Source organism: Chroicocephalus ridibundus, chromosome 1, assembly GCF_963924245.1.
Source record: "Chroicocephalus ridibundus chromosome 1, bChrRid1.1, whole genome shotgun sequence".
In the NCBI taxonomy this organism is placed as follows: domain Eukaryota; kingdom Metazoa; phylum Chordata; class Aves; order Charadriiformes; family Laridae; genus Chroicocephalus; species Chroicocephalus ridibundus.
The window spans coordinates 32,231,981-32,257,786 of NC_086284.1; the positions used below are offsets into that span (position 1 = coordinate 32,231,981).

The 25,806-nt window shown below is 36.5% G+C and overlaps 1 protein-coding gene across 2 annotated transcripts in view; it reads left to right on the top strand.

Annotated features, from left to right (window-relative positions):
- The window catches only part of INTS6 (integrator complex subunit 6), a 46,341-nt gene that overhangs the window by 10,712 nt on the left and 9,823 nt on the right, over positions 1 to 25,806 (top strand). For both annotated transcript variants that reach the window (XM_063333746.1, XM_063333737.1), the window contains exons 4-11: positions 9,985 to 10,074; positions 18,024 to 18,207; positions 19,208 to 19,333; positions 20,196 to 20,350; positions 23,231 to 23,383; positions 23,520 to 23,652; positions 24,162 to 24,256; positions 24,669 to 24,779. In XM_063333746.1, the coding sequence (XP_063189816.1) occupies positions 9,985 to 10,074; positions 18,024 to 18,207; positions 19,208 to 19,333; positions 20,196 to 20,350; positions 23,231 to 23,383; positions 23,520 to 23,652; positions 24,162 to 24,256; positions 24,669 to 24,779 (1,047 nt within the window). The remainder of the gene's footprint in view (positions 1 to 9,984; positions 10,075 to 18,023; positions 18,208 to 19,207; positions 19,334 to 20,195; positions 20,351 to 23,230; positions 23,384 to 23,519; positions 23,653 to 24,161; positions 24,257 to 24,668; positions 24,780 to 25,806) is intronic.

Genomic DNA, 25,806 nt, shown 5'->3' on the forward strand with positions numbered 1-25,806 from the left:
TAAAAATAAGGTACAAGTTTTGATCACAGTTGCTTTGCTGCTTATATATTTCAGTTTATTTAACGTAAGGGAAAGTTTAAGTTCTTCCCTTTTTGGGATTATTGGGTATCTGTCACATCAGTGCTTACATGTTTCAAGTGTTAGTGGCTTTTTGTTCTTCATTTCATTGCTGTTCTTCACTGTTTAGTTATTTGCTGTAATTCACTGTATATGAAGTCCATTCTATGTTTAGGTTTTTTTTGTGTTTGTTTTTTTTTGAGAATGTCACATAATTGTGGAATATTTGAGGACTCAATTGTTTTTGAAACTTACCAAGGACCTTATCTAAATTGGAGCACTTAGAAGTTAATCAAGAAGTTACCACTTATATAATCTGTTATTTAGAACTCAATTAAATTTGTTCTTAGATGAAAGAGACAGGACAAACCTTTATACTAAATTGGCATTTTTGAAACTCTGACTTAGTAGTGTTGGGAACTCTGTGATTGAGGCACGTGAAGACATCTTGAGATTTTAAGTTTGATGTCTTAGGAAATCCTACCATGTATTCATCATTCCTTTATTGTTCAGTACGAACATAGTCAAAAAATGCTTCCTTGACACACACATGCACTATTCAATATGGAGATTTTTGTATACCAAAATGGTCACTTCTTGCATTGAATCTCCTTTTCAGACTGCTTTGGATTGCTCTTTTGGTTTTCTTGCAGTTAGTTTTGGTTTTGTTTTTGGCACAAACTTTTTGAGTAGAATTTCAAAATGATTGAAGTTATGCAATTAAGTAGTCTTTAAGCAGTACATTCAGTGCCAGACTTGGAAACCCAGAATGTGTAAAGATATGAACGTCTATAAAAAAGATACTAAGCACAGAGAATTTTTATGTTACATGTTTCAAAATGGATATGCAATGAAATCATTGCCTATGGAACACAAACTTGCAAGCTCAGGCAAAGCAAGCAGCTGATGTGCTTAATTATATTTTTGTGTTTTTTCTTTTTTTTTTTTTTGCACGAAGGGATTGGTGTGTCTTGCGCAATTCAGCTGTTTTGTCTCTGTTAGTATTTTTAATTATAGAAGTGATATCTGACTTGATCTTTGATTTTTTTTTTTATTTTTTTTTTTTTGCGGTAGGATTTTCAGACTGGGCAGGACAAGTATAAGATCACATATGTTTGGAGCTCCAGTAGTTAATTGAAGCCATAGATAGTTATTTGTTTAGAAGATATTTATTTTTTTTAAATGCTTAGGAGAAAATTACTTTTTCCATCCCATTTATTTTCCTAAATACCTTACATTTTCTTTTCTTAAATGGAACTTCTGTAGCCTATGTTATGGAGATAGCGGTTGTTTCAAGAATGCTCCTTTATTCTTATATTCTGTAACTGGTGTGTTGAGGAGTTTAATTTCTGGCTCGGCTTTAGGAAAAGTCTGCTGTTGTGCTGGTGTTCTGCTTTGAAAACCTTTTGCTAATTGCTTCTTTTTTTCATTTTTTTTTGGTTTTTGGGGTTTTTTTGTTTTGTTTAAACCTGCAACTCATTTGTTCCAGTCACCTGAAATACAGAAAAGTTCAGTCACCAAATCAATGTCCTAACTGTGTATGCAAAAATAATTTTATCTACTACTAATCTGTAGTGCCAGTAAGGGATGAAGTAAAAACCATGTAACGACCTTGTAATCCTCCATAGACATTCCAAATAAGAACCTGTGATTAGTGCATGTCTTGGGCATTGTAGTAACTCTTAGGTATTTGTAATGTAGTTAACTAAAGAATTGTCTAGGACATGAAAAATTACTTTGCTTATAATAACCTTGCTGTAGTCTACAGGGAAGGACAGCTGTACATAGGTGAATTTAGGTTTCAGAATCTCCTTACCTCATGGAGGAAAGTTCTTTTTTTGGTAGCCATCCTTACTGCAAAATTGTTGCCATTGATATCCTGACTTTGAGTGTGAATGAGTGTAGCAGAAGTCATGACTGCTTGAAGAGCATTTTCCATTTCCTTGGGGGAAAAGATGGTGAGTTAATGGAAGTGTGAGTTCAGACATTGATAAATTCTAGTAAACTTTCTTAAAGCTCTGTTTTTAAGGTCTTCTGCAAAAGAGAAAATAATTTGAGAGTGAGTGCTGTTTTTTAGCTTCAAAAGAAAAGGGAGAGTGTGTGTGTAATACAGTTGAATGTTTGTAGCTGAGCCTTCCAGAAGATGTCCAATCGTCAGCAAAAAAGGGAGAAGTGGAACGATAGTATGTGCTGTCCCTGGTGTCAGAAACCATGAACTAACTCTTGGATTAAACATAGAGTTAGATCAAGAGATTAGGGTTCAGCGACTGGTTACTTCTTATTTGTACTTGCGCAATCATTTAGGGTTTTTAAGGTATACACGGTTTTAAAAAAGAAGTATTTACCTGTTTTTATGTATTTTAAGGTAGTATTCTAATGGAGCACGCCTCACGTTTATCTCCTTGTTACTCAATCACCTAAACAAGGATAGATTTTATTAACTTGTGCCCCCTCTGCCGGCTAGTTTTCCAATTACAAAGTAAAAAGACAAGTTTATGTAGGTGAGGTACTCTCATGTGCTATTTTGGCCAAACATCAATTTATAAAAGTCCCTTTTATGAGGGTAAAACTGCAACAAAAACTGTGTGAGTCCCAATTTGTGAGAGTCAGTGGTGGTGTTGAGAATTGGTGTTTTCATAGTACATAGTTATGGGCTCAGTTAAGACTCTTTCAGCATTTGTCAAATCTGTTTCTTGCTCTCACCCCTCGTTTGAAGAGATTTGGTGTTTTTACCCACCCTGTGTGTGTATAGTGTTTCATATACAGAGGAACTAGATCTTTATGGTTCTTGGGACTATGGAGGATTACTCTTCAAGCTTCTAAAACCTGCTAAATCACCTGCATTTCTGATAGCAGTCATTTTCCTCTTAAGATGCAGAGCTCTGTTCTTTTGGGTTTAGTAAGGGGCTCTCTCAAATTACCTTTAGCAGATGATTAATTTACTTGTGTTCTTCCTGAAACCTGTCTTTGTGGGTGAGGTTGTATTTCCAGCTGCCTGGCATGCCTGTCTGCCAGGGGAGGTAGAGCATAAGTCCTTCCATCGTGGATACTGCAGGGAGAGCTAAAAGGTTTCAGTCTTATGATAGAGAGTATGTGTCCGTACTGCAGATGTTTGTGGACTAGAGTAAGAATCCTCCCACTGTCCTGCAGCCCTTTCAAAAAAACACTGGGCATTTTTTCTTCGTGGTAGTGTAATTCCTAGAATAGTGTTTCATTAGGTTGTTTCGTAAGATTCTGATCTGTGAATGATCTGGCGTCTGTCTTTGCCATTAATCAGGCATCAAGGGAGACTTCTGGTTTATATTAAAATTGCTTTCATTTCTTGAGAACTTCATAACAGACTTCAAAACGCATCCTGTGTAAAACTCACACTGGTTAGTGTAGCTTTCATTGAACTTCTGAGGCTTCTGAAAGCGATCTTGAAATATATCCGCTCTACAAATACCTGATCATCTAGTAGTAGGACAGAATTGCTACCACTGCAAAACTGCATTATCTATTGAATAATCACCAGCATCAAGGGAATATATAACAATCTTACAGACAGCAAAACAGAGATGAGTTAGCAGCTTTCTTTGTGCATGAAGCCTGGCTTGTCGGTAATCCCATACAGAATTCCAGTATGTTCTTCAGCTCTTACTCATTTAGGCTGAAATCACAGGAGTCTCTCTGACACTTAAGTGGTTCCCATTCATGGGGTCAGTTTGTATTCTAAAACGGCCATAACAAATAAATATAGTTTCAAAGCTGTTTTTATCGTGCATGTTCAGTCACTCGGATAACACCGTGATACAGTTCAGAGGTGCTGTACTTCTCAGTCTGGCCACAGAATCATAGAGCTCTTGTGGCATATCCTGTGAGAAGTCAGATTTATTAAAGTGAATGTTCTGGTGGAACCTGGCTGGCCTTCTTGCTCTTTTCTCCCTCAGTGTATTCTTGCTTGCGTTCTGGTAGGTCACAGAGTTTAATAGTGTGTTTGTGCTAAATATTAATTAAGTGATAAGCAGCATAACTTCATCTGGGAAAGCTTCCATCTAAAGACATTTTTTTTCTTATCAAGTAGTAGGGAAGAATTTACTAATCTGTTGAAGTAGAAAGCGCATTCATTCCTGAGTACTATAATGTGTACATATATGTGCATGATTACTGCGCATGTCTACGTATGTTTGAAAAAAATCTTAAGGGAGAAGTAGTTTTTGTGAAGAGTTATATTGCCAATTATGAATTCACTGGAATACCATTATGATGCCAGTGTACTCAACTGTGTGTGTGACTTGGGAAACAATTGTGTGAATGCATAAAATACAATTGATTCTATAGGTCTCCACAACTACATTGCTTGGTTCTGGAGGGATAATAGAAAATAGTCAAAATAGCTGAATATGCAAGTGGGACAAGTAAGAAGTTGCACAAGATGCTACAGTTCTTGTGTCGCTGAGTATCAGAGCATAGAGCAGCTGTTAAATACTTCTGTGTACTTGACTGTTAGTGTTCTGCCTTGATCAATGAAGGGGAAAGCCTCTAATAAATGTTGAATTAATGTTTTAGACATTTCACGATTTTGCTAAAGCATAACTGAAGTTCCTAAGATATAAAAAGTAAGTGAAACCTATGATGGATTTGGACAATCTGTTTTACTTTGTTGAAATTCAAGCTCGGTGTTTTGGTATTTTTTTTAAGCTATCATCAGCTTAAAAAAATAGCATTAAAGCTAATAATTTTGCTGTTATTTTGACTTCAGATTTAATTTTAAACTATTGTTTTCGAACAATAGTTGCTCACAGATTCTCATGAGCATTTATGAGCATCTTGACCTTTTAAATTCTAAAAAACCTGATTGAATTGAAAAAACTGATAGTGCGCTTTTGTATTTACTGGCAGTGAGGGCTGATACTTCTGAAAATAAAAAGGCTCTGCTGAGACAATGTAATGTGTGATGGATGTGCAATAGAACTTCTGTTAAATGTTGCGATTTACTGAAATGAAAGTGTATCTTTTAGACATCTGATCGTGATCTGAAAATGTGTTGTGTTTTTTTTTTCCCAGTGATTAGTAATGTGCTCTGTTAAAAATACGCACTTTATTTCAGTTTACATTTATTTTCAACTTCTAGCCTTTCTTGGGCATGAAGCTTTTGTACTACTAAATACTTATTTCTTTTTATAGAAGTTGCTTGTTGAACATGTCGTTTTTAGTCTCTGACTTGGCGTTTTTTGGTCATGTTTTTACCTCGGCTATTTCTCAAGTTTTTTCAAGACTTCTGACTCTGAAATTTAATATTTAAATGTGTGCATTGAGATAACAGTAGTCTTAAATCAATTGCATGTGTAGTAGCGTATACTTGCACATCTAAAGGTCACAATAGCTCTTGAATTGCTTTACCTGTGCACTTCGAAGAAGGAAAAAAAAATAATCATCCATTAATGTATTAATCAGTCATGCTGAAACGTGTTGCTAAGCTTACTTGCCTATGAAAGTGAGTTCTTCGTTTTGAGAGTCTTAACCAGACAATAATGTGTCTTGATAATTTGATACACTACTGTCTGGATCTGGGGATCCCTCTCAGAACATCCTGCAGGCTGAGGTGGGCTGAGGGTGCCTCTTACTGCAACCCTGTTTGAGCAGCGCGAAGCTCACTGGTGCTCACAGCTCTCTATTTGTTTCGTATTTGAGCACAGAACTGCTTCAGCTGGAGGCTGGAGAAATGGCAACCAGTGTAGCTGAGCTGCTTTGTGATTTGGAACAAATAGTCGTGAAACTGTCAAATTGTTCAAAAGAATGCATGTTGTGTAACAGATAAGTTAGTTTTAAGCCTTTGAATCTCTTGCTTGTTCCTTTTTAGCTTAGCAAGCTTGCAAGATTGATGCTGATTTTTAAATAACTTTCTTTCCAAAAGAGGTATGTGGGTTTTTTTGTCTCCTTGGTGCATATCTCCTTGAAAATGCAGATTGCAGGCCGATGAAAAAACCCTCTTGTACGTACCATGTTATGATACTTGGTGGTTGGACAGAATGGTCAGCCATTAAAACCTTAGGTCCTTCTTCCTTAGTGCTTTTTTCACCATGGCTACAAACCTTCAGAGGGAAAAGCATATTATTGAAAAGAATTTGCAGTCAGATTACACTAGCAGCTATTTAGACTGAAAAGGATACCAAATGAGCCACTTTGCCTACATGACGCAATTAGCTGTAGTCTCTGTGGGAGCTGGTTGCCACTGAATTTTCAGCTGGAAAAATAAGTAATATTATTTAGGTTTTCCAAAATACATGTTTACAAGCAAATCTATTTAAAAATAAGGGTTTAAAATAAAACTTGAAAATAACTTTTCAATTTAGTGTAGCCTGAGTGGTAAACTAGGACTCAAACTGCCACAGCAGTTGAGTTTCTAGGCTCTAAAGTGTTTATCCATTATCAATGGTTATAATCTCTCTGAAAACAGATAACACGAGAACAGAAGTATCTTTGCGTGTACGTTCGTTAGAATAGGCCCATATAATGCTAGCTTAAATTATGAGCGATGCCTTTTATGTTTCCCAGGGTGTTGGTACTGAGGCCCAGTTGATCTTTACCCTACTTACTTTAAGAACTCAGGGTATCACGCGCTCTATCTTTGACTTTCCTTTGTGGAAATGTAAGATGATACTAAAGTTAGCTGCTGGATTATTTTTGCTTTTGAAATGAAGAAAACCTCATGGTGATTAGTTAGGTGTCAGAGTAAGTTGTAAACAGGCTTATTATTTACGCCTTGGTATGCTGAGCTGATTTCCAGTGCATTCCAGCATACCTGTAAGCTGCCAAAGAGCTGGTAATGTGTGCTCTGTCACTCACCGTTTCACTGTGTAACTAAAATAACTAAAATAATTGAGCTGTGCTGAATTGATTTCATATGCATTCACATATGCATCCACTATGCTGTTGCTACATATTTTGGAAGAATATGGTGTTTCTAAGATGTGTAAATTCATAGTGTTGTATTTAAATAGTATATTTCTAAAGGAAGAGCAATAGAAAAAAAAATTGATTAGATTGAAATAGAGTTCTGAAATGGTAATTGACAAAACTACTGAAGTTTATTTTAAAAACTGGTAAGTGTAAGTCTTCTGGAATTTCATTTTGCCAAATTTACTAAAACATCTCTGAGTTTTGAGATCTTCTATAAATAAGAGTAATTTGTTGTTGATTTTTTTTTGTGTGTGTGTGTGTGGTTTTTTTTGTTTTTTTTTAAGAAGGGGTACCTGACAATACTGTTTTTCCATGCCTTTATGTAGCTAAGGTAAGGAGTAGAGTCAGAAGAGTCAGTGGTGTTCTTTAAGAATTAATGACATGGAAATTTTTAGCCAAAACCAGTAAACCTCCATAATAGACATTTCATCTGAAATTCTTCCTTGATATATTCTAATTATGTTTCTGCTCCTTTAGGTGGAAGGTAGATACTTGTTTCATGTTTCTAAATTGCATTGAGCTATGAACCCAAGTGCAACTAAGTGAACTCAGCTCTGTTAACTTCTCCTTAAATAATTCCGTGGTGAATTGTGTACTCTCTGACTTGGTTTCTTAAATTCCTTCTGGAAAGCATAATATTTACAGCTGTATTGATGAGCTGATGAACTCAAGGTTACTGTATCTTCACATCTAGCTAGTGAAGAAGAGATTTCAAGGGGAAACTTTCCTTTATTACTTAAACAGGTGTGAAGCACTCTGCAACATTGCACTGCTAGTGTTTCCACAGTTATTCTGTAGATAATACATGTGGAAGTGTGAGTTACTTTGTCTTTGGGGTCTGAAGTTCTCAAATCAGTTGTTACTCTGGCTACAAATGAATGTTGTTATTGTTCTGTTAAAAAGAGTTTCTTGCTTTTGTAAATATGTTGCTATATTGGTTGATTCTTGACTAGTATGTTGGAAATCATCCGTCATACAGGTAAACACTTGTGAAATTATGAAAGATAGACTGAGGATGAAGTCATTTCTCCCTCAGACTTTTTTCGGGGGGGGGGGCTCAAGCTTAGAATTTCTCGTTTCCTTCCTTATAATTTCATAATAATTCTGAGCCCAAAGTGTTTAAATTTAAGGTTTAAATATTAGATGGGTAAAATTGGTAAAGCTTATAGTTGAGGTACAAAAAACTGTTTAAGATAATAAGGATATCTGGATAATAGGGGATGCCAGAGACTAAATTTTCAATGCTTATATTTCAAATGGGACCAGAATATTGACCTAAAGAGCATTGCTTATAACATTGTAAATCTAAAATCCTTTTATTTTTATCAATTGTCAATTGATTTTTATGATTATTTATTAGCAATAGGATTAAAGTATTTTTATGTTCAGTATTCATGAGAATAATATCCTTTTCCTCTAGTTAGAAACCCTGCTTTCAATATTATTTCAGTGCAATGTAATTAGCTTCCAGCTGAGGTTTTGCAGTTGTGGTGAACTACTAGTTGGCAGAGAATAACATGCCATAACTGTTCTTCAGAATTAAATAAGGCTAAATATTCTTAGGAAATTATTTTAATTAAAATTGAGTGTATTTTGAGAGTCCTTAAATTCTTTTGAGTAATTGTTCAAATTGGATTAGCTTTGCTTTCATGGGAGAGATTGATCTTCACTGTTTAATTTTATTTTTGCATATTTTTTTGTCTGTAGCAATGGTATGCTGTTTTAAACGAACATTTTAGGATTTTCACTAAGGTTTGAGAAAATATTGAGCAAATAACTTTTTAATTTTTCTGGTGGCATGTAGTAAATTATGGATCACTGTAAATGAGGTGTTGCCACTTCAAACTGGACACCCATCACCAAATGTATTTCAAATTGTTAGGTGATATTTCTGTTCTAAGCACACAATTAGTAGGTGATCTTTTATATTAAATGGGTTCTAAAAAATCGATTTACGAGGTCTTTTTCTTAAGACCGATTAGTTCTCTCTCCATCTTTTTAAGAGTAATTTATAAGCATTCATGAGAGAGCTTGTCTTTATAAGCAGAACTAGACTGTGGGTCTAGTTGTATTTTTCTTTATTGTTATTTTCTTTATTGTTTTCTGAAGAAGAAAAATGAGGCCTTAAGCTTAGCAATAGGAGGAGAGTACGACCCACTAAACCAAAGCTTGTGGTGGCTTTTATCCAGTTGGTCTTTAGAGTGGAATGTGCAGCCAGGCTTGGAGTTGACATGTGCATGGATTACTTTGGTATCCCCTTTTTCAGGAGGGACAGAAGGCTCTTAGCGTACTGGCAGGAGGAAAAAGAAGTGCCAATAGCAAACCCAAGTTGTTTTTTTTTTTTTTTTGATACAGCTAAACTAGTTGAATGTCTTGGTGGGATCACAGAATGCCTTACCTTGTATGTGTTTCTATTTTAAATGATTCATATAGAAAGTTTATCTATTTTTCAAGTATTTGTTTCTGAAGTCTTGCATGCATGGTTGAACCACCTTGGTCAAAATGTAACTGGTACTATTCAAGTCAGATTTTTCCTTAAAACATACGAGTATTTGTTCTCAACCCGGGGAACATGATCACAAGATACTATGCAAATGCTTTAGTTGGTCACAGTTACCGAATGATGCATAAAATCAACCCTAGGATAGGGGGAATTGGAAGTATCTCTGGTTTAAAGAGACAGTTGCCCCTCTAAACAGCTGCTAGTTTGTTGGAATACTGCAGTACACATTTTTCTTCAAGTCCCATGTTAAGCATTTTTGCCATGTTTTTGTATGCATTTGTTGAATATAGATATATTAAGTGTCTAGCTTTATATGGCCTAACTGCAAAAAGACTGAAATCCATAGCACATAGTACTTAGGTACTAGATAGTACTTCAGGCCTCATCGTCTTGTTGGTGGGTATCGGTGGCCATTTAATGACTGAACAGAAGCTTATGAATTTATTACAGCATTTTAAATGAAATTGCTTTTTTTCCCGTAGGGACGAAACCCCTTTTTTCTGGAGCCAGCAATAATTATAACAGTTACTGATGGAAGTAAATTAACTACTACCAGTGGGATACAGGAAGAGGTAAGATCTGACCTCTGTTTACAATGCTGTGTACTAAATGTTGTGCTAGAATACTGTTTACATTAGGAGCATAAATGACTCCTCAAAAGTATGCTCGTTAATAGCTTGATCTTGCATGGTTTTTTCTTTTATTTTGAGGTAATTTTATGCAATAGTACTACAAAATCTGAATAGCACTTTTTCCTTATCACATATGACAGAAGCATGTAGTACAACTGTTGGCCGGTTTAGTAGACTCAGTTCACTATTTCTGTCCAGGGAGTTCATGGCTTTTCAAAATCATTAGCAGAGGAAATTGATTTCTGTAAAGCATGTATGCCTTTAACTGGTCTAGTATAAGTTCTTTATGTATAGACCCAAATTAACGTAGTGATTTCCCAAAGGATGTGGCCACTAGGGAGTATGTGAAATATGTACTTCTTTCACACTGGGCTCTTAAAGTGATTATAATCAAATTGATTGTGTCCTTATAATCCAAGATAAGAGCTGAAGAAATGTATTTCAAAGTAAATCTGTAGAGCAGTTTAAAACACCAGATCTCAATATATATCAGATTACCTGCTGAGACATCTGGCAAACTCATATCTATAGCAAATACTGAGGCACTGAATTATTTTAACTTACTGGCCACTTTGAAATTTATTCCTTAGAAAGATGGAAGAGGTCATTAAAGATAGGGTTGGTCTGACCATCTCAGTGCCTGTTCCACGCAGTAGTAAAAAAAACAAACGACGACAACAAAAAATCCCTTTTCAGGGAAAAGGTTAATATCTAAAGGTCTGTCCTAAAGCTTAAGGGGACAATTTGGACTTTTCCATGTGGTAAACCACGCTTGACTATACAGATTAACTTGTACATCACTGGCCATTAGGTACTCAGATTTCTCCTTATATTCTTTTATATCGCATTCTCACAACACTTGCAGAAGTCGTTTGTATGGAAAGTGGTATTTGAGTGGTTTTGTAATGTATCTGACTTAGGGGAAGAAAGTTGAATGACCTGATAATTCTATGTGGACTACTAACAAATAGACATAGCCAGTAACTGAAGGGAACACCTGGATCCATGCTACCAAGTAGATTGTCTGTATAAAACCTCACTTTCATCATATTTTTTTACCCAATAAACTATTTTCAGCTTAATGCAGTGATTGATTGGGTGTGGGCCAAAATACTGAGTAGAATAGCAGCCTCATATTTGCAGTGTTTGTAAGTGAGCAAGTGTTAATTAGAGAGTAGTGTGACACTTTTAGAGCCTTCTACAACATTTAGTGCTTTTAGCAGCAGAATACTGTTTTGGGGTTGTTTTTTTTTTTAATAGCTAATTGGGTAATCATTTAGCTGTGAAAGTCCTTTCTTGAGGACAAGCAACTACTTTGCTGTCAGATGACTAACTTTTAAAATCTGACATTGACATCCTGGAATGAGGGACACTAAGATGCTCAGGGAGTGAAGTATCTTAGTCAGAATAACATCTAGGTGTAGGCTGAGAACTGGGTTTGTTCAGTGTTTGGAAGAGAAGCCTGTGGGGGCTGTCTTACCACCATCTGCAACAGCTTAATGGGGGAGGGAGTCTGGCTTTTCTTGGAGGTACACAGGGCTGACGTGAGAGACAACAGCTGCAAATTGTATCTTGGGAAATTCTGATTGGATATCAATAAAAAATTTAATTGTGTTGGATGATTGAGCACTGACATGGGTTGTCCAGTGGTTGTGAGATCTCCATTATTGGAAGTGCTCAAAACTGAGTTGGACGAGGCCCTGAGCAATCAGAAGTCCCTGGACTATGTGACCTTTGCATGTCCCTTCTAATACACAGTTCTATGATTTTACATCACGTTTCCTTTCATCTTGTTCGTTTCTCCAAATGATTTAGGTAAGAAAGCTCTATTGGCTGTCATGAGCAGCTTTTCTTACAGCAAGAGTCAGGACTTTTTATAGCTAGCAAGTTTTTTGTGTTCCTTTTCCTTCAAATATGGGTACAACTTTTTCACCTTAGTCTTCAAAAGAAGACATTTCTTTGGTCACAGATTCACACCTTTAAATTGTTGTAACTTATGTTGAGAAAATGGGTTTTCTAGTGACTGCTTTAATCTACTAAATTTAAGCTTGGCTCATGACCGGTGCTGACTGATAACTGTGCACTGCGCCTAGAGTTTTAGTGTCATGATTAGGCCAAATTTGAGACTTACATGATGTGATGATTGTTAAACTACATTCTAGAGATTCAGAATCTGCTCTACTAATGATTTCTTGGTAAATGATCAAATTGCCTTCTGGAGGAACTAAAAGTTACCACTGCTCTTCCTGCAAGACAAAATGCAAGTTTCTTTGAGTGCTCTTCCATATGTATTTAAAGGGTATGTATTTCATACCCAGCAATGGATGTGATTTTTTTTCTCTTTCGCCATAGCTGTACCAGTAGGAACATCCTTAATGCTATCAAAGATCGGGGGAACAAAGCATCCAAGGGTGCTTCTGTCTTTCAGGGATGATACTTTGCTTTTGTCAACATGTGACCTATTGATTGGAATTTTTCTTAGTGTAGCTTGAGCATCCTTTACAGTTGCCTCTCAAGTTGGACACACAGAAAGGAAGCAGAATTAATACAGTAACACCACCCTGGAGATAAGGAAGTCTGTTGTTGTTCGTCTGTTCAATAACAAAGCTTTTTGGTCACTTTCAAGTGCCTCTTCTGTTCTTTGGGTTTGACTTCGGAAGGACTTTTCAGAGTTGGTGTTGGAAGTGATGATATCCCACTGGCCATGACAACAGTGTTTTTACTTCTTGTATAAACTTCTTATCGTGGGCTAAGGCAGTATATTTTTAGTTCTTTTAAATTTACATACAAGAGAATCAACAGAACTTCATTTTTGGAAAGCCTGTGAAGCCAGCATGGAACCTGGAGGCAAGTTTTCTCAAAACTTTGTCAGTCAGATGAACATTTTATTCTTACCAATGAAATCAGCTTTATCACTATGGGAACACTGTCATTTGCCCTAGTGTGAAGCAGTCAAGCTTAAACCCTGTTTCAGAGCTCTTGCTGAATTCTTCAGATGTTCTCTTCCTTTGTGGAATTTAACATGGGTTTTGCAGATAAAGAGCCTTACCTATTCAGCACTACCATGTCTCTTATTGTATGTGGTTCCTCAGGCTGAAGACAGAAATGGTGCAGTCTATGCAATTATAATCTCCACCAGCACAAGTTAGTAGGATTTTCAGTCCTGTTCCTTCTGGCACTGACTTTTAATGCACCAGTGCCAATGTACTGGAGAGTGCCAGCATCAGTTCTACAGTCAGCATGGCACGTTGACCAGATTCTTCCCTGGATTCACTAGTGTCAGGCATAATTTAAGGAAGGGATCAGCTCATACTGTTGGAATACCCTCATTAATTATTGGTCTCATGCTATGGATTCCTATGGCTTTCACTTCTGGCCTGATACCTGAAATTTGGTCTTAGCCCTTTCCCGATCTTTCCTTTAACAAGTGTTTAATTGCTTGAGGGAATTTCTCTTATTCGTCTTTATATTATGAAATAAAATGCCATAGTTCCCCAGTTTTGCAGCTGCTGGGCTATCTTCCCTTTTCTCTCTATATATACACCCTCTGTTTTAAGAGGAAGCATTAGATTCCTGTTTGCAAGACTGAAACTGGGTTATTGAGCAGTTGATACATTCTGGTGAACGGTTTTGCAAGCAAAAAGCGCGAGCAATGCTGCTTGGCTTCTGTGTGTTGCCATTCTTCCGATCTTCCAGTTATAAGAGACTTGTATAGGACGAATTGGTGATTTTTTTTTATTTTTTTTTGTCTCCTTGTCATGCGACTGTTTGGCATTGTCACATTGATCATCTTGCATCCAGGGTTAGTCATCTTGTATCCCTGCTGGGATATTTTTAATTGTAGTTCCTCCAGCTAAAAATCTCGATTTCCAAACAAATTCTGCAAGGAATATGTGTCAGATCTCACTAGATCTATGTTCCCATCCTTATCCATGTTATTCCTGTTAGCAGCAGTTGCCAGGATCACAGCATTTAGCACTGAGCCGCAGAGCTCTTGATGTGTGAATTCTGTGTGACTATCAGCTGGGTGTGCGCTTGCTCATGGTTAATGCTGGCATCAGAATGGCCAAGTATATCATGTCATTGACATGGTGCGTCAGTTGACCTGGTGTCTCTCTGTGATCCTATTTCCTATGGAAGAACAATTTGTGACTTTCTACGTCTGTGTTATAATGCATATGATGGGATGGAAAAAGACAGGAAAACGTAATGCTGTTGTTAACTCTAAGTAGAGTTTCTCAGTCTTATCCAGGGCTTGTTTTCTCAGCTGGGCTTGAATTTTATTGTTCATTCTTAGTCCTTCAGTCCTCTGAGGATGAAATGCTGCATTTGCTTGGAATGTTAGATGTGTCTTGTCTTTTTATGGGTACCAGAAAAGCCTGCAAGGAACGTTATTTCCACATAGATATTTTTTTTTAAGATACAAAAGACAAAGTAGTTGACTGTCTCTGTATGGATATTTTTATTGAGTACCTAATAGTGTAAAAACATGTTGTGAGCTCCCAACATGGAGCTGCCTGTAATTACCTGGGTATTAAAGCTTAAGCAGTGCTTGTGCTGCCATTGTAATGTATAAGCCTGTATGTGCAGTCATTGCCAGAAGAGAATTGCAGTCTTTCACCAACTACCACTCCACTGCAGAGTTCTCTGTTCCTGATCTAGCTTTTATTCTGCCTAGGGTTTCTAGGATCCTCTGATATTTTTTGAGGATTTTAGACTGTGCTGCTGCTTATGATTGCATAAATGTATGTAGAAACAAGGACTCAGAATAAACAAAAGACCTGCTCACCAATAACAGAATTCTTTAAGATCTCCTCAGTAACAGGTTGTTCTTCAGCCTCTCTCAGTTCTTGAACATTTTAGTGGATTTAAAGGCAGGGAAGGGCAGCGTAAGGCACACACTGCTATCTTATTGTAGCATTATGGCATTTGGGAATGGTAGGGTTTGTGAGTGCTCCTACAAACTAGTGTTGAGACAAACCAGCTGTTTTTTAGTACTAAGCTGAGAGGACATTTTTGTGGGATTATATATAGACAACGTGTTAAAGACCATCACTGGTAAATAACTTCCCTTTAAATTGTCCGGTCTGTCTTTTTCTCAACAACCAATATGAAGGACAAAGAGGAAAAGATGTGCATGCCTTCATACTGAAATATGCGTGGGGAAAAAGGAACGAAATGCAAGGTGCACATTTCTAGGCCCACTTTATTTTCTGCTAGGTATGCAGTTGCTATGGTAATACAATACCAGTTTAAAAAAAAAAAAGTAACTGGAGGTGAGAAGACCAAGTTACTAATGTCTGTGGAGAAGGAGGCCTGGTTTGAATCTGTAACTTCTCCGGTAACATGGATGTTAAATTTAACTGGAATTAAACTATGAGAAAGTAAGTGAGGACATTCGACTTGATGCTGATGGCTTTGCATGTTGTCTTATAGTTTGAAAACGCTTCTGATAGTAATATGTACATAATGCAATGGCCTGATCCTGAGTAGTGTTTGGTTTTGGGGTTCTCTCAATATAACCAACTGAGCCAAAGAGAGGTTTTGTAGTTTGAGATAAACTGGACTCAGGATAGTGTTGGTGCAGTGTCTAATGGGATACTTGTATAGAAATATATGTAATATAAATATGTAAATATATCTATATTTAAATTATGTATATATGCTACCTGAAGAAAAAGAGTGCTTTGACATAGGTATGTTTTGCAGATGAAATCTAGTATCTCTTCAGAGATACTAAATTTTCTGTTCAGTCAGATCTGAGTAAGAAAGTTTGGTGAATGGCATTTCTTAATAATAGCCCCAAGCGAGGGCAGTGCAGTGCTTGCAATTGAGTTCTTTTACAGTCTTTTAACTGAATTTCCTTTGCCGGGCAGGCATTGCTGGCTCTTTGTGTGAAAAGGGGAAAGACATACATGTGAATCAGTAATAAACCAGCTACATAGCTGAGTGCCCTTTGACCAATTTCACGTGAAATATTTGGGGAAAATAGTGCTCTTCTCACATGCCCTCTTTGCTTGCATCAGCAAAAGCAGAAATTCAGGAGGGAAGCGTCAGGTGCACTGGAAAGTCCAAAGTGTTCTGATTCTTGCTCACGCGTTATGAGAGTGAGTTTGTCGTGTTTGTTCCTAGCTTTGAGATTGTATCAATAACTTTATTATTTTTCAAACAGAGATATGTGTTTTTCCCAATAAGAGATACTTTCAATTATGTAAATAGAAATAGCTGATGTTTCCAGTTTGGAAATTGGATTTAATGCTTTCAAGTTCATCTCTTGAAAACAAGGAAACAAAAAAAACTTTTTCAATGGCTTGTTGCAAACTCCTGAACCATATCATTATGAACTAAAAATGAAGCCAGCTTGTTGTGAGTGCTTTTGTGGACTTGCATCAAGTTTTGGAACAGACTAGTAGTTTCCTTTGCTAGCATGGAATTGAAACTGAGAACTGGGATTTTTTGAATGTTGCATGAAAAGGAAAGTGTTTGAGAAAGTGTTGAGTTTGCTTCAGCTTTTGTGCTTAACCCCCTTGTATTTATCTAGGTAATGGAACTGTTTCCACTACTTGAGTCATTGCTTTGGGGACTTTTTCCCCCCTTTATGGCTGCAGTGCTCCAGATGAAATGAGAATTTTGCTTGTACTGGCAGTCAGGAATCTATCAAATTTTTCTGAAATTTGTAATTACTTGTTATAAGGCTAGTCTATCTGTTCGGGGCTTCTGTAGTTGAATGTTGTGATAAGCTTTCTTTTTCCCCACTAATCTCTGTGTTGAGGTACCTGGATGCAAAAAGAGAGGCTAGAGTCTTCTGGGTGCCGTGTGCTGTCCCTTAGAAGCTAAAGTATTGATTTTTATTTTTTTTTTATTCCCCCCCCTTGTTTCAGTTAACTAGTTATAAGATTACCGCTAACCCTGGGAATTTTAGATGTTCTATTAGTCTCTCTGGTGGTTGCTGTTAGTGGTTAATAAATAATATCCTGAGCGTTGCTGTATCTTGGTAGTGCAGCATGCTTGAAGCCTGAAATTTGAATCTCTCCTGCTGTCTTTTCTGGGATTTAAAGCAAAAAGAAATGCTCCCATGTATTGTATGTCCCTGGATGGTATCTTCAATATTCTGAACTAAGACTTTTGTGTAGTTCTCTGCAGATAGAGGCAACACAATGGCACGTAGCAAGCAATTCTTCCTTGTGTGGGTAGCTCTGGCTATTGTTTTCTGTTACCTAAAAGTGAGACCTGATTTTGCATTTCAGTGTTGATTTTAATCTTAATCTCTGTTTCTCACTTAAAGCACAGGCATGAGTTTAGTTGTGGGATATACCCACGTTATGTAAAACCTCTGCCTTCTGGTTCTAAAATATAACTACCATATTAGTTCACTTGTTGAAGCTGAGTTATTTGGAGTAGGAGATCCTGGCAGCTAGATATTTCTGAGCAACTATACCCAAGTTACAGTTCTTCTGCAGGAGTCTTAGATTAACATTAGCTTTTCATTCAGTTGTGCTTTTTATCTTGAACTGAGGAAAAGACTGAGCTGAGAATGGGCCTGCTCTGCAGAAAATTGTTTGAACAAAAGAACGCTGCAGTGAAGCAGTTCCTACTGCTGAAATTAAAAAAAAATATTCTATTGATTCTGAAGTGTAGATTGGTTTTAAAAAGTAGTTGTTCCCACTTGGTTTGTAACTCTCAACTTTGTGCATCGTGTTGCCTTGAAATATTTGAAGTGCTGACTAAATGATGGGTGTTTTGCTTGTAATGTACAGTACCTGAATCAAATTATAAATATCTGTGGGAGAGGTTATAAGTGTGTGTATATAGAGTGAATTGCAATCACTATGTAAGATGAATTTTATTTGGTTTAAGTAGTACATTCAGAGATTTAAATTCCTTTTCAGCTCCATTTACCTCTCAATTCCCCTTTACCTGGAAGTGAGTTGACTAAGGAACCCTTTCGATGGGATCAGAGGTTATTTGCTTTGGTTCTTCGTTTGCCTGGTATTACAGCACCGGAGTCGGAGCAGATGACAGGGGTACCGGTGGATGACTCTGCAATCACACCGATGTGTGAAGTCACAGGAGGTGAGTGCCCTGGTTTCCTTTGACAAATCAATACTTCTGAAAATGAAAATGAATTCAGTTTAGCTCTATTAATCATATACATGTCGTGCAGTAAGTATTTCTAAGTTCTTATATTACTTGTAAAAACTCAGAACTCTGATATAATAAAACTAAAGACACTTATTGCATTAAAGCTACAGACAATTTAATGTAACCTGTCTTGGAAGAATGGGAATCTACTTTCTTCAGCAGTTTTTTAGAAGAGAAAACTTACTTTTTTTTTCTAATGCACCTTGGCATCACAATTAGAAATTCTAAGAATTGAGTCTGTTCTCCAGTAAAGTTTTGCTAAATTCCTGTCATCTAAACAAGTGAAAAGTGAAGGAATGAAGAATGCAATGTGGAATTTCTGCAATGCAGAATGCATAATTATTCTGCAAAATTGATACTTTTCTCTCCATCATAACTCACATTCTTAATGTCTTTGAAATGATATTCCAGATCAAACTCAGGCATTAATTTTATCATTTGCGTGTAAAAGGTTTTGATTACATCACATATTAAAAACATAATGATTCTTCTGACGCGTCAGAGGGGATGTGATAGAGAGCAAACAAAGGGATTTAAAAAGCATTCCAAAAGGATTTCATTCCACTGCTTCCTGACTGTCGTGTAGGCCTGTACTATAGGCTGTACAGTGCTTTGACTGAAATTCGTGGACAGTTAAGTGTTGGTGTCTGTCACAAGGGGGAGCCCATTTTCCATGTATGCAACTAAGAATTGGAGTTAAAAGTCATTAAGGGGCTAAAACCCAAACATTTCCAGTGAGGTGCATGTAACGCAATCACTGCTTCACTAGGCTGCCTTGCCTCTTAAACAAAGAGGGAGTGTTCGGGAGAAGCTTTAAATCAGTGATCCATACATAAATCAATGTGTGTGGAGGGTGAACAGTTTTAAATGATCCAAGTTTAAATAAGGGCAGAAACACTGAACAACCTTAACCTTGGCTGTTTTGTTCTAGGTCGATCATATTGTGTGTGCTCTCCAAGAATGCTGAATCAGTGTCTTGAGTCATTGGTGCAAAAAGTGCAAAGTGGAGTGGTAATAAATTTTGAAAAAGCTGGACCGGATCCCTCACCAATTGATGGTACTTGAAATTTTTTACACCGTGATATCAAATGGCAGGGATGACTATCAATATAGTTTAGTGAACTTAATGTAATAGTTGCCAAAATAAGTGAAAAACTGTTGCAACTTAAAGACGTTACTACAAAAAGGACCTGCTAGGTCTGAAATTCTGTTGTGCTTTTTCAAAGTACTGGCTATAGCTGCTAGACACTATGTAAAACCTTTACATTTGGTTATATCACCAGGTGGTCTTAAATGCAGTTGTTCATGTCAAGCATAGTTAAATGGGTTCATGAGTTTTAAGTGGTAGTTTTCAATCAACTAGAAAGGTAAATAGCTTGATGTGGAAATACTGTGGATTTATACACTTACCCTTTTTTGTTTAATATAGTAAAGTGGCTCTATTAAGAGTTGAAATAGCAAATATGACTGCAGTCTTAACCTCATACTAAATGGCTGAGCTAGGCCCTTCTTTAGAATGTTACTGGGAAGTGTTTGTGGGACTTCTTGAATCTTGCTTTGCTGCAATAAGAGGTCCGGCAGCGTTAATTGTCTGTACTGGTGGGGTTTTTATGCATGGAGATTTGAAGGTTATCTGTTAATAACAATGGGAGGAGAAAGAAACTGATTATTATGAAGGGTTCCAGATAATTGGCTTTCTCAGCTCTGATCCTGTAAACATTCAATGCTTATTTGTTTTCTCATGGTTCTGGGTTTTTGTGGAAATGTTTACTGACAACTATCTGCTATTCTTAGAAATAATATTAACTCCAAGAAGGGCTTCCCCGAGGGTATAGTTCTTAAGCTCTTCACATAAATTGTTTAATATTCTTTAAGTTTTAACACCGTTTTGACTCATAAAGCTTTTTTTTATTCTGTAGATGGGCAGGTGGATATATCTAGACCCTTTGGACCCCAACCTTGGCACAGCTGTCACAAACTTATTTATGTCAGGCCAAACCCTAAAACTGGGGTTCCTATAGGTCATTGGCCTGTTCCTGAATCCTTTTGGCCAGATCAAAATTCTCCAACGCTGGTACGTACTGAAGTTAGGTAAAGCAAAGGGTCTGTTTGTAAGGGAATATTCCAGGATTTCCTATTCACTGATTTTTTTATTTTCTTTTTTTAAATCTTGAGATACGTACTTCGTTGTAGGAACTGTAAAAGCAGTGTGACCCAAGAATGAAAGACACATATGTCCCGTGTTGCAGTTATCTTGGATACATTACTGATGAGCAAATAATACTATGGGGTTTGGTTTTTAGTAACTTTGAAGCATTAAGAAGCTGCCTGTAACTGATCTATTTGTCGACCTAGTATGTGCACGTAGTGTTTCTGTTTGAATGCTGTTAAAATAGCAAACCAGAAATAAGGTGGCACTTTGATAATACCCTCTCAAAGTCATTGCCTTGCAGATGGTATTAATAGAAGATAGTATAATCTTCCCAATTGTGAATCCTTGTAATAGTTATGTCTTCATTTCTAGCAGGTGAATGTAATTTCATCTGCTGTTTTGCGGTGTAGCCGTACCTTCAGCTTGTCCCAAATAGAGTCACTCGCCTTGCCTTTTTAAATGCTATCCACAGAATTAATTTTATTTGTTCTTTTTTGTAAAAAACTGTATGCCACTACCTTTTGTTTGGTCTGAGAACTAATCATTAGTATAGTATAATGTATTTTTGTATTTCTGCTAGTCTTTGAAAATCATTGACGTAGAAATAATACCATGGTATAACTGTTCCCTACTTTCGTGATGATTTTCATTGAATTTTTTTTTCTGACTAGCAATCTCATTGAACTTTCCATAAATTTTATCTCCGTTGTTTGAAAAATATATAAAGTCCTTTGAAATACAGGTTGTTGAGGAGTGATACAAGTACAAAATTTTAGTCATATTTATAGGTTTGATATTGCTGGCATCTGTGGCCACATTCATTGAAGGATGTGGATGCCCTTCTGAACTACAAAGCAAGCTAGCATATATGAATAAAAGTAAATCTTCTATAGTTATTTAAAATCCAAAACATTGTGTACTTGATATTAAAAGGTTGCTCTGTAGGAAAACTGTCCTGTGTACTCCTTGTAGTCACTATCAACGGCATATCTGTCTCCATTCACTTTATAGAGTCAGTACAGTTTATCTGCTACTGCAGATCTTGATAGAAATTGCTGAAATAGATCTTGCCAAGTGAAGAGTTGTTGAACTAAATCTGCTAAAAACATGAGTTTGACTTACCCAAATGGTGAGAAGATGAGAAAAAAATTCTTCTCTCGCTTGTAGCATGTATAGCTCTCATAACTGCATAAAGCACTGGATTATTGCATGTGTGGCTAAATTCCTGTTGTCATCAATCGGAATTCCACATTAAACCTTCCTTATGCAATTTTGGGGACCTAAGTTTGCTGATAGTGTTTCAAGACTTGTATTTCCTTACTCTTCTGAAAACATAGTGTTAAAACTTAGCATATGTTGTAACACTGATTTGCTTAAGAGGCCATAGTTAAGATATTTTTCTTTTCCTCCCTGTTACCTGATCCACAGTGGAGCTGTCTCAAACAGTCCTTCCATAACAACTGTCTCGTGTACTGTAGGTAATGATACTATCAAGATTTTCTTAAATGTATACGGAAGTCTGCTAATAATTATGTTGGCAGATCAACATGTAAATGGCTGCTCCCATTGCTCTGTGGTAAAAATAGTTCTGCTGTCCAGCCAAGGGTTATTGGACTTCTCAAGTCTTAGCATTCAACTTCTTTTGCAGCCTTTGTATTTCTAGTATAACTGCTTCATGGCTTGGTCAAAAACTCCACCACAACTATTTATTGGAGGCAACTTCTTTGAAGAGAATTGCAGTTCCTTCAGTTGGTTGAGCCTCCTGTTTTGTGTGCACTCGGACAGTACTCCTTCCTCAGAGTGGAGACACTCAAGGCAAGACCAGCTCTGTGGGCAGATAACATTTGGGTGGCTCATCCTAAAAGGAAGAGGCTAGAGCTTATAGACATAGAAAAATTACTTTCAAGGCGAGATGGTAGGGAAGGTCCAAGAAACCCTGTGTTTCCCTAGTTCATCTTATATATTTATTAGTTACCTTCTTGTAAAGACAGTAAATGGAAGGAGACTTCCCAGTTGAGCTATTCCCCAGATTCTAGTGGCCTTGGAGGAGGCTTAGGGTAAGTATAAGAGTTTACGTTCCTCTCCTGAAAACCCTTCAGTGGAAGGCGTACAGCTCCAATTTTCACCAAGCACAAAAAATCGTCTTTCCCTTTCAGCAAAAGAGATTTCAAAAATGTTGTTAACTTACACTTGAAACTCAAGGCACAAAGGCCTTTTCCCTGTGATGAACATTAAAATCCAAACACTGAAGTTGCTTGAATTTAAATATTTTTTCACAGGTCTAGTTAAAATGCGAGTTCTTCTAAAGCTTGTTTTTTCCGAATTCATGCTGCTCTTGGTCATTATAATTCAGTTTGAATTTTGTAACCATTAAATTTGCCAAGAAGGAAAAGTGCTGGAGGAAGTCAGCTAATGCAAAAGTACAGTGCCTGCTTCTGTGGGGGACAGAAGTGTGCATGCCTCAGAGTAGCACTGAAGAATTTCTTTTGGTCTCCACTGGGATTTACTTCCATTTGCAAAAAGTTTTTTGTGAATATGCAAGAAGTTTTACTTGCATACTGTTCTAGACTTACTAGGTAAAATAATTGGCGTTTATTTAGAAAATAAGATTCCTTCAGATTTTAAGACAGTGCTAACATCATATATTAATTGCTTAGGACTCAATGATAAGTATGAATCCTGTATTGAGTAGGCTCCTTAAATATGTCTGTTTTTAAAGAATCTGTATTACTTTAGTTGTCATAGCACAATTGCATTTTAATTGTCGTGCAGACTTACTAACAGTGGAATGCTTATGTTTAGCCACCTCGCACATCTCATCCTGTGGTGAAATTCTCCTGTACTGACTGTGAACCGATGGTCATTGACAAACTGCCTTTTGATAAATATGAGTTAGAACCTTCACCACTGACCCAATTTATCCTGGAGAGAAAATCCCCTCAAACCTGCTGGCAGGCAAGTAGAGTGCATGCTGAACTGAGGTTATTTATAGAATGCTGGTTTTTATAGACTTAATTTTATAATCAAAATAGGATGTAAAACTTCACACAATACTTTTGATTTCAATACAATATACTGTGTTTTATTGCAGGTATATGTGAGCAATAGTGCAAAATACAGTGAACTTGGTCATCCTTTTGGTTACTTGAAAGCTAGCACAGCGCTGAATTGTGTGAATTTATTTGTGATGCCTTACAATTATCCAGTCCTCCTTCCACTGCTAGGTAAATACCACTTCATAAAAATTTTCTTAGGTGGTAGGCAATTGAAAAATTGATCTCATCTAAATAGATTACTGCAGTTAATGCCAGTATTAATCACACACCTGTAGAAAGGTAGAATGTTGAGCAATGTATTGTCATCAGTAACTTGCTTCACTTGTCACCAATTGGCTGACCTTCGTGACCCAGTCTCAATGTGTAAGATGATTTACTTAATCATCATACTTTCAGGTATCTTTTGGTCTCACTTCTTTCATTATTTTCAGAGCCTTTTTTCCTAATCTGTTGTCTCAGTTACCAATTCAATTTGATAAGTAATTCATCAGGTGCCATCTTTTGGCTGCAGCATTAATCTTGTGTGTGTGTTTATTTAGTTTAGTGATATGTTAAAATACATATATTAATTTAAGCATTCAGGAATTGGCATTTCTTTGAGAGTTTCTTTTATTAGAAAAGAAGATACAATGCTATGTAGAAATGTCTTTCATTTTGTCTCTTTTTGTAACCATCAGATGACTTGTTTAAAGTACACAAGGCAAAGCCTACGTTGAAATGGCGACAGTCATTTGAAAGCTATTTGAAGACAATGCCTCCATATTATCTTGGGGTAAGATGACTTACTGTGTTAAAATTTCTATTTTGTGATATAACTGTATTTATCTTTCCATTATGGGTGTATTCTCTATTTCAAGTAGAATGTGTATTTAAGAAAGAATAGCTGAACTTCAGGCATAATGATACTTACTGTTTTCACTGGAGTTCTGTGGAAGGCTTGAGACATGACTGTTATGAAAATTTCATTAGCTGTGACTCGTATATAAATGATATCTCTGTTAATAACTGATTCTGTATGAATGGACCAATGCTTTAAAACAACAAAAAATGCTGCCCTGAAAGTCTTTATTTTTCGTCTTTCCTAACTTTGAGGACCTCAGGTTTTATTTGAAATGGATACAATTAGTTGAAGTATGTATACTACGCTTGTTAAATATGACTGTACAATATATTCCGTGTTTCAGCCTTTGAAGAAAGCTGTGAGAATGATGGGAGCACCAAACCTTATAGCTGACAATGTGGAATATGGACTTAGTTACAGTGTCATTTCATATCTCAAAAAGTTGAGTCAGCAGGTAATGTTGAAGCAAAAGTGCAGTAAAAACTTATTCTAATATCAGGATAATCTTAAAATACTCAAGTTCGAGGACTTTGAAGGAAAAGAGAGCAGAAAGATGAAGTTAATACTTTCCATAAGCAATTAGCAAAAAAAGGCATTTTTGTTTTCTGAATTGAAGGGAAACTTGACATTTAAATATAGACTTTATAGACTGGACTATCAAGATAGATATGGAGGTACAAACTGATATTTTTTTGTATTTAAAGAGCATTTTTACTTGTACACACAGTTATATAGTTTTGTCCAAAAGAAAACGTGTTGTCTTACCTTAGATGTTAAAGATGTTCTATCATTTTTTAAGAAACTAGAGATTTGTACTTTGTGCATCTGAATCAGAAAGTGTCCTTTCTTTGGCTTGTGAAATTAAATGGAAAGTGTTCAGTAAACATGAAGTAAACTGACATAATTCAGAATCGTAAATAAGGATACGGATGTAGAAGTTGCAAGTGACCTTTTGAAATTGTTGACTGTGTTCAGAATAGTGCCCGTATCTTTGACTAGTCTCCTGCACCAGCTAAAGCATTTCTGCCCTGCTACCTCCACTTTTATTTTGTTGAACTGTGCATGTTAAGCTTTCTTGTTCAAGATAATAAAATGATGCAGTAGGCTTGAAACTTCAAGAAACAGTAGTGCGAGTACTTGTAACTTAGCTAATGAGTTCTTATGGACCAGCTTTTTCTTAAAACATTAATATAAATGATTATTTGAGGAAGCAAACCTCTTAAAGTTTGCAGTATATCGTATTAAATCATAGTCATATTGCTCAGTATTCTGTGAACTCATCTCTCAACGTAGACATCTTAGACTCCTAAAATGTAATGACATGCGCTGCAAATTGTACTTAAAGCTCTTCTAACTTGTGAAAGGCTTTGCCAGTAGAGACTCAGTATTCTTAATAAGTACATATTCAAATTTTGAGTAATCTACAAATTTACGTGCATCTGCAAAACCAATGTTGGCAGGTGTATTAGTAAATTACTTCT